General features: G+C 40.7%; 1 protein-coding gene across 1 annotated transcript in view; it reads right to left on the reverse strand.

Annotated features, from left to right (window-relative positions):
• Positions 1-16720, reverse strand: part of oma1 (OMA1 zinc metallopeptidase) — a 65781-nt gene that overhangs the window by 7884 nt on the left and 41177 nt on the right. Inside the window, exon 8 of the mRNA XM_048601903.1 lies at positions 10391-10540. Within this exon, the coding sequence (XP_048457860.1) occupies positions 10391-10540 (150 nt within the window). The remainder of the gene's footprint in view (positions 1-10390; positions 10541-16720) is intronic.

Consider the following 16720-nt stretch of genomic DNA (forward strand, 5'->3'; position numbering starts at 1 on the left):
ACGTCAGCCTCTCTGCTCCTATGATGCTGCTTGGCCTGCTGTGTTCAACCAGCCCTGCACCAAATAAATGGTGAGGTCTCTTTTGAAAGCAAGCGCATTCGAGAGGCAGACAGAAATGAAAGCAGAGATCCCAAATCAGCAACTCAATCAAAATTCAACCAGCAAATATCCTGTCCTATTTGCAGCAGAACATGCTGAACACAGATTGGCCCTCATTCCACCCTCATACCCATCAGAACCATATCAAACAATCCAGATGATGAACATGATCATCTCTGCCTTGAAAGACAGAATGAAAAAGGAGAAAGAAGGCAAAAAGCACTGTAAAGGAACACTATACAGGCAAAGAAGGTACATAGAAATCAAGTATTAAAAGGAATGCACAAGGATGATGAATTGACTTTTTGTATGCATTCTGGCAATGTTGAATTTATAAATTTGGTCTGGAACGTTTGTTTTGTGATAGATTCTATTTTACCACTGATGTTTAGTAAGAGAAGGAAGGCAAGATGTGGAACTGTCAGTGAATGGCGGGGTGGGGGGGCATTGTGGTTTCATTCATGAGGACCACAAATGGAAGTGTTGATCACAGCAAGCCTGGCCAAAACTAAAACAGATGTGTTGGCTGCCTCCTTTCCTCTTCCTCAGCTAATTACTATAGGTGGTAAGAACAGTGCGTCATGATACTTATGTTGCTCAGGGTAAAGCTCTTCATGAAGAAACTTGATACATGGTCAGCCCAAATTCTGCAGGGTTCATCAAGAGCAGTCCAGGTAGTGAAAATACTTTTCAGCCCCTTATTCTGACTTCTGTTCAGCTCAAACATATTTCAGTGGTGGGTGGCTTTTATCATGTATGATGCCCCACATGTGCTTGGGTCACACACTGGAACCATGAGGAATGCAGACAGCGATCACTGCCCAGGAGCCATACTCAGATTTCTGTGGTGGCTCAAAGACTGATGGTGTGGAGGACTGATACAGAATGAATGTATCACAATGCTGTCAGGATCACAGAAACTGAAGTTCATGTTAAACTACTTATGGTTACACACAAAGGGCTGGAGTTTCTTCTGGCTGTGATACATCTTGGAGTTGACAGGAGGCATCTACAAAGTTTATGGAAAAACATACATGCAATAGTGACACCCTGCACTTCTTGCAAAGCCACATGTCATTCCATCTGCTTCTGTCTTTTACCTTTTGTGCACTTGAGTTGTAGCAGTAACCTTTTGCTTTCTGTAAGCCTGGATGTGACAGCATGTCTTCAGTAATATCTGAGTGATATTTTCCAATAATTGTCCCAAGTCACAAAACTTTTTCAACTGTCAATTTCCTGATTCTCTCAGGTTATAAAATACCAGCATAGGGCAGACACAGTTATTATCACCTGCTTAATCCAGGTCATAGTGAGGTTTTATCAATGATAAAATAACTCTTATTTCAGTGCTTTTCAGAACTTCAGGAATCCCAAGCATTTCATAGCAAATGATGTACCTTTAAAGTGTAGTTGCTGTTGCTGTGTTGAAAATGCTCATCCTCTTATCTAGTGAACAGGAACTTCATCAGTGATACACATGACCTTGGTGGAGGAGTTCCTGGTGTGTCAGCAGACAGACTTCTGTGCGTTGAAAGTTCACTGCAGCCATGATTTTGCATGTGTCTGAAGCATCTCTGGGTCCAATGTAGGGCCAAGTAAGTTCACAGCACAGGAGTTCAGTCAGCCCATAATAATAATTTTCTGTTAAGCAACCCAAAACTATGCCAACAAATACTCTCTCTGCACACTCCGCATTAAAGGTTTATCGACCTGTTCCTTAAACTGTAATTTTATTTTTAAAATCTACAGCTTAATGCAAAATATTTAATGCTCCAATAACATCCTACAGGAATAAACTTGTCATAAATGCTTCTCTTTACACTTAGTGACAAATTTAAACACTGTCACTTCTGATCACTAAATCCGGAGTTAAAGGAAAACACTTTCTTTGCTCACTATCAAAACTCTTCATAGTTTAATAAAGACAAATGTTTGTGGGTTGCATGTTCGGGGAGAAGAGTTTCAACAGAAATTGGTGGTAGAGGATTGCTTTTCAGACTGGAGGCCTCTGACTAGCGATGTGCCACAAGGATAGAGCTGTGTCCACTGCTTTTTGTCATTTATATAATTGATTTGGATGTGGACATAGGATGTATGGTTAGTAAGTTTGCAGATGACATCAAAATATGTGGTGCCATGGACAGGGAAGAGGAGTACAATGGGACTTTGATCAGACGGGCCAATTAGCCAAAGAGTGGCATATGGAGTCTAATTTAGATACATGAGACGTGTTGCGTTTTGGTAAGGCAAACCAGGGCAAGACTTATACACTTAATGATCGAGCCCTAGGGAGTTTTGTCAAACAAAGATACCTAAGGTTGCAAGTGCATAGTTCCTTGGAAGTGGAGTTGCAAGTAAACAGGGTGGTGAAGGAGGTATTTGGCATGCTTGCCTTCACTGGTCAGAACAGAGTATAGGAGTTAGGATGTCATGTTGCGGCTGTATAGGACCTTGGTGAGGCCACTTTTACAATACTGCGTACAATTCTGGTCATCCTTCTATGAGGAGGATGACGTTAAACTTGAGAGGGTGCAGAAAAGATTTACAAGGACATTGCCAGAACTGGAGGGTTTGATTTATAGGCTGAATAGGCTGGGGCTTCTTTATCTCCTGCAGCATCTGAGGGGTAACCTTTTAGAGGTTTATAAAATCATGAAGGCCATGAATAGGGTGAATAGACAAGGTCTTTTTCCTAGGGCAGGGGAGTCCAAAATGAAAGGGGAGAGGTTTAAGGTGAAAGATTTAAAAAGGACCTGAGGAGTAACTTTTTCACGCAGAGCGTGCTGCTTGTGTGGTTCAAGCTGCCAGAGGAAGTGGGCGAGGCAGGTACAATTACAACATTTAAAAGGCATCTGGACGGGTAAATGAATAGGAAAGATTTAGAAAGATATGGGCCAACCGCGGGAAAATGGGACTAAGTCAGATTGCGATGTCTGGTTGGCATGGATGAGTTGGTCCAAAGGGTCTGTTTCCGTAATATAATTGGATTTTTTTCTCTGCTTACCGGCTACGTCTTTCCATCATGTCAAAACAAATAGATGTTTCAGTGAAATCAGACAAACCAATTAACTGTGTTGACGATGAACCAACTAAATAAATGCAAATTAGATACATACCAAAAAAATCTTTTCTATGGGTGTCAATGAATCAACTATCTACCATATTATTATGGAAATCAGTAGAAATAATTGTGTTCTAATTATGCTGACAGTGATTTACGGTGCCTGGAACATGATTACAGTAGTGTGGTTAAATCATATTGTCAGCACACTTCGAACTTCCAAGGCTTTTTCTTGTTCAGTTCAAAAAAGAATGGAAAGTGTCAAAACTGAAATGTTGCTGTTGTCAAATGTTATTTTTCATACATCGGTAATGATGCAGGATGCTGCAACAGGGTGTTAAGATCCACAACAGTGCATGGTGCCACTTCAGTTGCACCATATTAACATATTATTCTGTAGATCAAGAGCCACCATTACATCTCTCCAAACCTCATCATTTTTGTGTCAAGAATTTTCAAAATATCTATATTTAACTTGATTTGGAACAAGTCAAATGTCTTCTTACTTTCCAAAATGTATCCGAGTGAGGAATGGAATCCTAGCCAGTACATTAATGCCTCTGTCAATGGGAGCTAGCTGTAAGATCTCTGATTATATGGATTATTCAGCAACTCACTAAGACAAAACAACATCAGCAGTGGCTATTCTCCAAGGTTGGAACAGGAGCCAGAGATTTTTTTTGTTGCAGAAGCATTCAAAATGAATGAGAAAACATATAAAGCACATATACCTTTGAACTCCCAATTTATTTGATTGTTTTGACTAATTCTGAAGGATACTTCATGACCTTCCTTTGTATCAGCTTAAGGTTAAAGAAAATTGGGAAGAGTTATCCCAAGGCAGAAGCACTAACCATCCAGTTTCTTTCTCATTATACCACTAAGTTGACAAAAGCTAACCAAGTTGTAGCGCAGGATTCATTTCTCAACTAAAACTTGTCAAGCAAAAACCCAAGTTTTTGCTATCAGGAAAAGTGGTGACTAATAGAAGTACATTAAATTTCTTCAGAGTGTAGTTAAACTTAATATGGGGTATTACTTGTTAAGAATAGCAATAGAACATGTGGATACAATTTAAACTAGTAAAGAGCCTGTTCAGGACTGATATCAGGAAAACCTTTGTAGGAGCAGTAATCAACATGTAGGCTAAACTTTAAAATAATGTAGGAGATACAAAAAAGACAAAGTGCTGGAATACTCAGTAAGTCAGGCAGCATTTGTAGAGAGAAACAGAGTTAAGTTTTGGGTTGATAACCGATCTTACATAACGCACAAACTCCTGAGTATTTTGAGCATTTTCTGTTCTTTTTTTCAAATTTCCTACACCCATGGTACTTCTTGCACAGAAGGTTCAAATCCTGGAATCAGTTAACTGAACAATGGATGCAACATTAGGGAATCTAGTTGATTAAAATGAAAATGGCTGAATTATCTTCTCCATCTATAATAACTTTGTGATTAATAATGGATGGTTTCAGTCGTTTGAAGTTGGACTTCTGGATTTTTGTTTATTCAAAGAAAAGCTTAAGTTGAATTAACTCTTGTAATATAATTAAAATCTACTGTTTGTTTTAATTGTTATTGATCCTTAATCAATTCAACAAATAGGCTTCAGCTGCCATTGTGACATTTATCCTGGGTCAGAGAGATCATGAGAACTCATTCACTGTATAGAACATGTCTTAATGGTTAAAATTGATTAATTACTTGTTATTTAAGGCTAATTTGCACATAAAATTAAGTTTTGGCTTGCAAGTGAAACAGGCTTGCCTAAACAACGGGTGTTTACGGTGGGCATTAGAAACATTATAATCACTACATATCAAAGTTTTCATCCTCATTCCATGTTGAAACTCACCTCAGGGTTCAAAAAAAAAGAAAAAGTTTGAAAGAATACAGCAGTGAAGGCTTTCCAAAATTGCATTTCCAATTAAAATAAGTACTATACTTATCAACTACTCATGAAACAATAGGAAAGATAAAATACTTTTCCTGTTACTGCTGGACTTGGTGTCCAAACTCTAGAAATGACTGTAGGAAATTTTCAATGTCTACAATTGATCAGATATCACGTTGCCAGTGCATAAAAATAAATTGAGGAAAATTTAGAATTAATTGGTTAAACTCAAACTCCAGGACAGAAATAAAGTGACTTTTCCTATAAAAGTCTCTTGGGGATTTTTTTTTTGCACAATGAAGCACCTCTATGTTTCTGTCGGCCTTTTATTTCTCTTATCTCTGTATGCCTTTGCATATTTTCTCTTAGCATCTCTATACTTGTATTTGCCTCCATTGGACTGCATTAAATCCAATCCATTATTTCTGACATTGGAAACAGTAATTTTAAGAATCAAAAGTTTTGCAACCTAGTGTTTTGTATAACTGTGCTAAAGATGCTCACTTATCAATATTTGGAAGTGAAGTAAGATATGTTTAACTTACAAAGGATATGTAATGTGCCACTTTTGCATGCTACTTTCAGCTATGCTCCACTTTAATCTATATTTAACAATGGCCTCAAGAGTGAGACAGTAGGTCACTTAAATTTATGTCACTGTATCTGAAGGTTTATAACAATCACTGCAGATATCTGCACTGCCATTACCCTCACGATGTATTTTACCAAATTTTGGTTTGGAGTCAACAATATTCACTTCCAGAATCATATCACACATTGCGTGGTCAAAATTGGGCTTGCATCGTCTGTTAGCAAGTCAGACATTACAAATTTGGTGAGGGGTCAGGGGAAGGATCAGTAACATTAAAAACCCCCCGTAACCTCAGAATTGCATGTTATGCTTTTTACATTTTCCCTCAGTCACACCTCTGTGATCTTTTAGTCGGCTGATTGATTAAATTATTAGTGAGGTGAGAATCATTGAGCTGCTGCAACTCACAGAAAGTGAATGAATAACTACCATAATCAAATCTCACTGTACAGTCCGAGAGTCATAGAGATGTACAGCACAGAAACAGACCCTTCGGTTCAACTTGTCCATACCGACCAGATATCCTCAATAAATCTAGTCCCGTTTGCTAGCATTTGGCCCAAATTCAAGTCCAACTAATTTATATTAGCTTCTCATGAATAAAATAACCACACTATTCCTTTAGCAGATAAAAGAACACTTAATTCTCCATGAAACCTACCTAGTTATCTTAAACAAGCTTAGTTTTCTCCTCAAAAGAAGTATATCTGTGTGAAGTGACCTGCTTTTGAAACAACCACAACATATGACTGATCGTAAATAGATGTTTCATGTTTGTTCTTACTAACTGGAGAAAGGAGAATTGGGGGCTCTCTGTTGGATGAGCAAAGATTTCCTCCAACTAAATATTGGGTAGACTGAAGCCGCTCTCTTTGATCTCCATCATAAATTCCACCCCTTTTCCCAGCAACTGCCTGAAGCTGAACTAGGCTGTTCACAAACTTACTGTCATATCTGTCCCTGAAAGATGTGCTCAATGACATCGTGGACCAGACCATCATTATGACTGCATATTTTCACCTCCAGCGCTTTGCTTGCCCCTACACTAGCATTAGCATCTCTACTGCCAAAACCTCTTAAGCATGCCTTTCTTATCTCCAGTACTACTTCCCCCCACTATTTTATTTTATTCTGCTACTAGGCAAACCTCCGAGGTCTGTGCATGGCAGTGATTTTCCGAACTGGAAGTTAATACATCCTTGAGCTGATCAACGAGAGAAAACCCTCTGAGCAATTGTGCAACTGTGCAGATTGAAGGAAACATTGCTCCAGGTTTAACTATTCTAAAGCACCCATAGCCAGTCACCCCCAGTCTAGCATTTGTAATCTTGAGGTTATCTTGATAGCATCAAATTACCCAACATCGTTAGACTCACTAACTTACACTGCTGCACAGCTAACAGTTATCTTGATTTTAAAGTTCTCACCCATTTTCAAATCCATCCATGGCCTAAGTCCTCCTTATCTCCGTAATCTCCTTCAGCGTTATAACATGGCAAGATATCTGTGCTCCTCTATTTCGGATCATTTGCTTATTCCTGATTTGAATTACTCTATCATTAATGGCCATGTCTTTATTTGGATCAGGATGCCTCAGACCTCAGGCAGCGGCCTCATCATTTTACAATTTATGACAATGACTTAGATGTGGCAGCAAAAGCATGACAGCTAAATTTACACATGGAACAAAGCTAGGTAGGAAAGTATCTTGTGAAGAGGGCGCAACGAGGCTGCAGGCCAATCCAGACAGGTTGAGTAAGTGGGCAGAGATCTGGTAGATCAAGTATAATGTGCAAAAGTATGAACTTGTTGATTTTGGCAGGAAGAATCAGTATTATCAAAATGGAGAATGACAGCATAATTTCAAGATGTGAAGGAATTTAGGTGTGTAGAGGTGACAAAAAGTTAGCATGCATGTACAAACACGTGATTAAGAAAGCTAATGGAATGCTATCCCCCATAACAAAAAAGAATGTCATGCAGTTATTCACAGCATTTGTGAAACCACATCCCAAATACTGTGTGCAGTTTTGGTCTACTTAGTTAAGGAAGGATGCAAATGCAGGGATGGAGGCTCAGAGTAGAGGAGATTTACTGGACTGATACCTGGAATAAGCAGGTTATCTAAGCAGGAATGGTTGGACAGCTGGATTTGTTTCACTCAAGTTTAGAAGAGTGAGGAGTGATCTGATTGAAGCATAAAAGATCCTGAATAGTCGTGACAAGGTGGAATTGAAAAGGATGTTTCCTTTTGCGGGCAAGTCCAAAACTAGAGGGCCCTTTTTTTAAAATCAGGGGGCACCAGTTTAGAACAGAAATTAGGAGACTTTTTGTCCCTCTCAGAGGGTTTTATTAATTTGGAACAACCATGCCTCAGAAAATGGCAGTGGTGGAATCATTGAAAATTTTTAAAGCAGTGGGGGATAGATTTTCATTAGGGAAAGGAATCAAAGATTATTGGGAGTAGATGCAAATGTGGAATTGAAAACACAAACAGATCAACCCATGATCTTATTGAATGGTACAGCAGGGTCAAGGGACTAAATGGCCCACTTCTGCTCCTAATTCATATGCTCATATGCCTTCACTCTAAGCTTTGGAATTCCTTTCCTACACCTCTCCACCTCACTTTCCTCCTTTAAGCCATTCCTAATAATCTACTTCTTTGACTAAGCTTTTGATTCAAATTTTTAATTCCTCTCTGGCCATAGGGGAGGTACCTGAAAACTAGAGGATAGCTAATGTGATTCCATTTTCAAGAAGGCTGGCAGAGATACTATTGGAGAAAATTCTGAAGGAAAAATTTAATCTCCACTGGTTTGATCAGGGATAGTCAGCATGGCTTTGTCAGCGCAAAGCCTTTAACCGCATCGCACCTGGGAGACTAATAAAGAAGGTAAAAGATACCTTGGCAAGGTGGATCCAAAACTGGCTCTTCGACAGAAGAAAGAGAGTGGCATGAGAAAACCGTTTCTGTGACTGGAGGCAGTGTCCTATGGCACACCATAGGGATCAGTGCTGGTCCCCTACTGTGAGTGATAGATATTAACAATATAGGTGAGTTTGTAAGGAGGATGATGTGCAAGTTTGTGGATGACACAAAGATTGGTTGGGTGGTTGACACTGGTTGAAGAAGGTTAGGTTATACAAAGGTAATGACAGGTTGGTCAGATGGGCAGCTCAGTGGCAGATGGAATTTAACTCTGAAAATTGGGAGATGATGCACTTTAGAAGAAGTAACAAGACAAGGGAGTACTCACTGAACGACAGGATATTAGGAAGCTCAAAGGAACAGAGGAATTTTAGGGTGCGAGTCCACAGATCACTGATGGCGACAGTAAAGTTAATAGGGTGGTTGAGAAGGCATACAGAATACATGCCTTTAATCAGTCATGACAGAGATTATAAGAGCAGGGAAGTTATGTTGGAGTTGTAAAAATCTTTGGTTAGGCTACTGTTGGAGTACTGTATCCCATTCTTGTCACCACTCATGGAAGAACTGCACTGGAAGGGGTACAGAGGAGATTCACCAGGACATTGCCTGTGTTGGAGCATTCTAGTCATATAGAGAGGCTGGATAGGCTCAGGTTGTTTTCTTTAGAGCAGAGAAGGCTGAGGGGGGACCTGATTGAGATGTTTAAGATTATGAGAGGCAATGGACAGGGTAGATAAGAAGACATTTCTCTTAGTTGAAGGGCCACTAACGAGGGGGCAATATTTTAAGGTCAAAGGCAGGAGGTTTAAAGCGGATTTAAAGAAAACATTTTTCACCCAGACGGTGGTGGGAATCTGAAATGCACAGACTGGAAGGGTATTAGAGGCAAGAAACCTCACGACCTTTAAAAAGTATGTGGATGAGCACTTGAAATGTCATTATATTCAAGGCTGTGGGGCAAGTGCTGGAAAGCGGGATTAGTATAGGTAGGTCAACACAGATTGGAGGGTTGAAGGGCCTTTTCCATGCTGTATGAATCTAACTCTGATTCACACTTTGCTTGTAATGCCTCTGCGAAACACAGTGGTGCACTTATTCAGTAAAAATTGCAATAAGATCATGTCCTGCTTGTTGATGGAATGCACCACAACTTCTCAGTGGATGTCAACAACCTTTATTAAGTTTATTCATCAATACAGGAACAGGAAGAGAGAACATCACAGAAATCCTACACACTTGGGTCCCAGTTCCTGGTGAATGAAATTCAATCATACATGAATGTACCAGCTCTATCCGTTTATGTCATAGCTACTGGCAACATACCATAGCATCTTGTTGTTTCACAGATTCCAAAGCTGGGTTTACAGGAGTTTGACTGGTATTTATTACCAATTAAGATGTAATGGTATAATTTTCAGCTTCCTTACCTGAGTGATATTCTAATACTGAATTAATATTATTACCATGTCATTGTTTTTAGCTTCATCAACTCAGAGGACCAAGTGGCAAACCCGAAAACTAGCCTCGCAATCTTAACGTCAAGAGGGTAAGATCAAGCAACAGATACACAAGAGATAAAAATTCTCTCAAACTGAAGGCTTTCTGATTTTTGGGTCAAATTAAAACCTGCCAAGCTTTAGTAATGTCACCTAAACTTCAACATTAATAAAAAAAAAATCCCAGTATTGATACTCAACAGAGCACTTCCCAGGACACAGCTATGGCAATAAGACAGAAAGAGCTAACATTTAATTGATTACCCTCCTAGCTCTACAGTTCTCTAGAAGAATACAGGCTGCTCTTTACCTCAGGCATGAGCTTTTCCAGGTGTTCAACTCGATGATCATTTGATGGGTGAGTGGAAAACCATTCAGGAATTTGAAATGTTCCAGAAACAATCTTCATCAATTCCAATTGTTGCCAATATACACTGCTTGCTCTCACATCGATGCATGCCTATATTAATGAAAAATATTTGTGAAACAATAAAGCTTATCAATACAGATTTGATTACTTACTAAATAAATTTGATTTATTAGCCTCTTGTAATTATGTTTTACGAAAAGCACATCAGCATAAGAAAATGATAATTTGATTGATTTGTAGTGGATTTCATATTTGTCATATTGATTTATATGTTGGGCTGAAACTAATGGCTGGAGGAATGGTTCCATTCACTCACCAAAAAGCTGACAGCAACCCTGCTAAAGTCATTTTCAAAAGCCTCAACAACTGTGTACCTATCAGACAGTCTGATTAAAGGTACTGTGGTACTTTTATGTTCAAAGATCCCATCTCCAAGAGTTGCTAGTCAATCAGTAGGCCAGCAGCTCTAATGGGACCACAGAAACAATGGAGGAAACCCCAGAATGTGGATCTTGGAGAAGGTAGTCAGGGTCTGGTGGGTAGTAGTCATCACTGGTGGAGATGGAGATGGCCAATGACGAAAGTAACAAATTACTGAAGATAGTCTACCTTGGTACCAGAGGCTGCCCAATCAGGAGCTCTCCTTCCGCAGTCTCCTCCGCCAGTTGACATGGAGGACACCCAACCTTTACTGCCTGGCCTCTCAATGTGGCACAGTCTATCAGCAGGGGTGGCCTATCAGCTTCAGCAAGATGAGGCCCTTAAGTGGACATCAATGGGGCAGAAAGATTGCTGTCAACCTTCCAGTCTCAGACAAAATTGAAGGGAGTGGTGAAAGTCATGGGGTCCTCATATCCTCCTTCTCTTCCCTTTCTGTGATGCCTCCCTACCCACTCCAATGCACCTCCTGTAATATATTTTTATCAACCTGTTCAGAAATGTTATGACACACCTCTACAGCAGATGGAACTTGAACCCCGGCCTAACGACCTAATCACTAAACCAAAAGAGCCCTTGCATCTTCTGCTAAATATTTGTTAATCAACCTGTTCAGAGATGTTATTACACATCTCTGGAGCAGGTGGGACTTGAGCCCAGGCCTCCTGATCCAGGGACAGACACTACTATTGAGTCACAAGATCCCCTTGCGTCTCCTGCTACAAAATAAGTATTAATTGCATTCAGGTAGTGAAATTAATTGGGTGCACACCTGTGCTCTTATATACACACAAAAAGAGAGGCAATTTGTTGAAGGTGCGTGACATTCAAATGTGTGGCATCATATTAAAAAAAATGCTTACGAGTGTATTGAGACGAGGTTCAATTTTCCAGTCTTTACTGTCTGGCTATCTCAGTTGTAACATTTTCCACTATTAAGCATTCTCTAATTAAATCTGAAAGGATTCACTTCTGTTGGACCATATTATAGGGATAACTGAAAGTGACAGCAGCTGCAACATCTCAGGCCCACAAGTAAAATTTAGCAAAATACTAAAAGAAATAAAAAGAGGCAAATCATATTAAAGGCCCAGAGGTCTAATGTTGTTTCTTGCCCATGATGTAGATTTACACATGTTGGCAAGATTATGAACCGACAAAAAATGGTAATGACGTTTGTTACCAACAGTGCAGGCATTTAAAACGTTAGTTCTAAACATAGTTTAGATAAATAGTTCAAGCTAAAGCCTTAGAAATGTAATTCTACATAAAGAAAATTACTTGCATTTAAAAAATTAAGGTCACTCAATCTTACAGCTGGTAAAGATGAAAGAAAACCTGAAGTTCTAGTTCCAATCACCAATCTGTGCTAAATTAATTGATTGTAGTCAGTTGGTAGCATGTTAGCAATTGTGGGTTGGGCATAGGGTTAAAAGCAACAATAATTTCTATACCCAATTGTTACCCAGTGACTGTGGCTGAAAATCTGATCGCAGCCCTCTTGTAGCGCAGTGGTAGTTTCTATATCCTTGGACTGGGAGACCCAGATTCAAGTCTCACCTGCTCCAGAGGTGTGTAATGACATCTTTGAACAGGTTGATTAGGCAAAACAGATTGAAAGCTTCTGGGAGACCTCTGGTGGTACAGTGGTAGTGTCCCTACCCCTGGATTGGGAGGCCCAGGTTAAAGTTCCACTTGCTCCAAAGGTGTAAAATGACATCTCTGATCAGGTTGATTAGAAAATTGGGTTAAAACAAAAACAGTGGACTGAGAGTAGCGTGGATCCTGCAGCTGCTCCTGAGTTGCAGGCTTTCTTATGATTTTTACGTTGAATCATTTTTTGGAACATTTATAGTTCAAAAAAATGTTTTTAAAAATGGTGAAGGAGGAGAGCTTTTTTTAAAAAACGGAGTTTGTATGGGAGAGACCTCCATGTGCTGTCAAGCATCGATCTGGACGTGGATATTTTTTCCCTTCTGTTTCAAATTTTTATGCTTTAAAAATATATATGAAGGAGTATTTTTGCCCAAATGGAGTTTGTGCGGGAGAGGCCTCCAAGTGTTCGTTGAGTTTCAATCTGGAGAAGGATCTTTTTTATGTTCGAAACTTCATACTTCAAAAAACATTTACACAAAAAGAATTTGCAAAGAAGGAGAAATTGTTTTTACATACAGAGCTTGTGGAGAGGCCTACAAGTGGACAGCTCGGCAGAGAATTTTTTTTATCCAGACATTGAAAGCTGACAGTTGGCACAGGGAGTAAACTTGTTAAGTTGTTAAACTTGTTAAGAAATTTCTGAAGAAGGGTCCAGACCCGAAACGTCAGCTTTCCTGCTCCTCTGATGCTGCCTGGCCTGCTGTGTTCATCCAGCTGTACACCTTTTAAACAGGTCTCTTCTGCCCCAGAAAAATCCCAGTAGTCCAAAAAACTGAATCCCTGCACATTGCACCACCTTTTCAGCCATTGATGTATCTGCCCTATCCTTTTATTCCTTCCATCATTAGAACATGGGGGACTGAACAAGTTTACTCTTTGTGCCAACTGTCAGTTTTCAATGTCCGGATAAAAAAAATTCTCTGCCGAGCCGTCCACTTGTAGGCCTCTCCACAAGCTCCGTACGTAAAAACAATTTCTCCTTCTTTGCGAATTCTTTTCGTGTAAATGTTTTTTGAAGTATGAAGTTTCAAACATATAAAAGATATTTCTCCAGATTGAAACTCAACAAACACTTGGAGGCCTCTCCCGCACAAACTCCGTTTTTTAAAAAAACTCTCCTCCTTCACCATTTTTTAAAACATTTTTTTAGAACAGAGAACATAGAACATTACAGCGCAGTACAGGCCCTTCGGCCCTCGATGTTGCGCCGACCTGTGAAACCAATCTGAAGCCCATCTAACCTAAACTATTCCATTATCATCCATATGTTTATCCAATGACCATTTAAATGCCTTTAAAGTTGGCGAGTCTACTACTGTTGCAGGCAGGGCATTCCACGCCCTTACTTCTCTCTGAGTAAAGAACCTACCTCTGACATCTGTCCTATATCTATCACCCCTCAATTTAAAGCTATGTCCCCTCGTGCTAGCCATCACCATCCAAGGTAAAAGGCTCTCATTGTTCACCCTATCTAATCCTCTGATCATCTTGTATGTCTCTATTAAGTCCCCTCTTAACCTTCTTCTCTCTAACGAAAACAGCCTCAAGTCCCTCAGCCTTTCCTCATAAGACCTTCCCTCCATACCAGGCAACATCCTGGTAAATCTCCTCTGCACCCTTTCCAATGCTTCCACATCCTTCCTATAATGCGATGACCAGAAGTGTACGCAATACTCCAAGTGCGGCCGCACCAGAGTTTTGTACAGCTGCAACATGATCTCATGGCTCCGAAACTCAATCCGTCTACCAATAAAACCTAACACACCGTACGCCTTCTTAACAGCCCTATCAACCTGGGTGGCAACTTTCAGTGATCTATGCACATGGACACCGAGATCTCTCTGCTCATCCACACTACTAAGAATCTTACCATGAGCCCAGTACTCTGTATTCCTGTTACTCCTTCCAAACTGAATCACCTCACACTTTTCCGCATTAAACTCCATTTGCCACCTCTCAGCCCAGCTCTGCAGCTTATCTATGTCCCTCTGTAACCTGCAACCTTCCGCACTATCCACAACTCCACCGACTTTAGTGTCATCCGCAAATTTACTAACCCATCCTTCTACGCCCTCATCCAGGTCATTTATAAAAATGACAAACAGCAGTGGCCCCAAAACAGATCCTCGCGGTACACCACTAGTAACTGAACTCCAGGATGAACATTTCCCATCAACCACCACCCTCTGTCTTCTTACAGTTAGCCAATTTCTGATCCAAACTGCTAAATCACCCTCAATCCCATGCCTCCGTATTTTCTGCAACAGCCTACCATGGGGAACCTTATCAAACGCTTTACTGAAATCCATATACACCACATCAACCGCTTTACCCTCATCCACCTGTTTGGTCACCTTCTCAAAGAACTCAATAAGGTTTGTGAGGCACGACCTACCCTTCACAAAACCGTGTTGACTATCCCTAATTAAATTATTCCTTTCTAGATGATTATAAATCATATCTCTTATAATCCTTTCCAACACTTTACCCACAACTGAAGTAAGGCTCACTAGTCTATAATTACCAGGGTTGTCTCTGCTCTCCTTCTTGAACAAGGTGACAACATTTGCTATCCTCCAGTCTTCTGGCACTATTCCTGTAGACAATAACGACAAAGATCAAAGCCAAAGTCTCTGTAATCTCCTCCCTAGCTTCCCAGAGAATCCTAGGATAAATCCCATCTGGCCCAGGGGACTTATCTATTTTCACACCTTCCAGAATTGCTAACACCTCCTCCTTATGAACCTCAATCCCGTCTAGTCTAATAGCGTGTATCTCAGTATTCTCCTCAACAACATTGTCTTTTTCCTGTGTGAATACTGACGAAAAATATTCATTTAGCGCCTCTCCTATCTCTTCGGACTCCACGCACAACTTCCCACTACTGTCCTTGACTGGCCCTAATCTTACTCTAGTCATTCTTTTATTCCTGACATGCCTATAGAAAGCTTTAGGGTTTTCCTGGATCCTACCTGCTAAAGACTTCTCATGTACCCTCCTGGCTCTTCTTAGCTCTCTCTTTAGGTCCTTCCTGGCTAACTTGTAACTCTCAAGTGCCCTAACTGAGCCTTCACACCTCATCTCTACATAAGCCTCCTTCTTCCTCTGGACAAGAGATTCAACTTCTTTAGTAAACCACGGTTCCCTCACTCGACCACTTCCTCCCTGCCTGACAGGTACATACTTATCAAGGACACGCAGTAGCTGTTCCTTGAACAAGCTCCACATTTCAATTGTGCCCAGCCCCTGCAGTTTCCTTCTCCATCCTATGCATCCTAAATCTTGCCTCATCGCTTCATAATTGCCTTTCCCCCAGCTATAACTCTTGCCTTGCGGAGTATACCTATCCCTTTCCATCGCTAAAGTAAACGTAACCGAATTGTGGTCACTATCACCAAAGTGCTCACCTAGCTCCAAATCTAACACCTGGCCTGGTTCATTACCCAGTACCAAATCCAATGTGGCCTTGCCTCTTGTTGGCCTATCTACATACTGTGTCAGGAAACCCTCCTGGACACATTGGACAAAAACTGACCCATCTAAAGTACTCGAACTATAGCGTTTCCAGTCAAGTTAAAGTCCCCCACAACAACTACCCTGTTACTTTCGCTCCTATCCAGAATCATCTTTGCAATCTTTTCCTCTACATCTCTGGAACTTTTCGGAGGCCTATAGAAAACTCCCAACAGGGTGACCTCTCCTTTCCTGTTTCTAACCTCAGCCCATACTACCTCAGTGGACGAGTCCTCATCAAACGTCCTTTCTGCCACCGTAATACTGTCCTTGACTAACAATGCCACACCTCCCCCTCTTTTACCACCTTCCCTGATCTTACTGAAACATCTAAACCCTGGAACCTGCAACAACCATTCCTCACCCTGCTCTATCCATGTCTCTGAAATGGCCACAACATCGAAGTCCCAGGTACCAACCCATGCTGCAAGTTCACCCACCTTATTCCGGATGCTCCTGGCGTTGAAGTAGACACACTTCAAACCACCTTCCTGCCTGCCGGTACACTCCTGCGACCTTGAAACCTTATTCATGACCTTACTACTCTCAACCTCCTGTACACTGGAGCTACAATTCAGGTTCCCATCCCCCTGCTGAATTAGTTTAAACCCTCCCGAAGAGCATTAGCAAATTTCCCCCCCCAGGATATTGGTACCCCTCTGC

Source organism: Rhincodon typus, chromosome 10, assembly GCF_021869965.1.
Source record: "Rhincodon typus isolate 14 chromosome 10, sRhiTyp1.1, whole genome shotgun sequence".
Lineage (NCBI taxonomy): Eukaryota > Metazoa > Chordata > Chondrichthyes > Orectolobiformes > Rhincodontidae > Rhincodon > Rhincodon typus.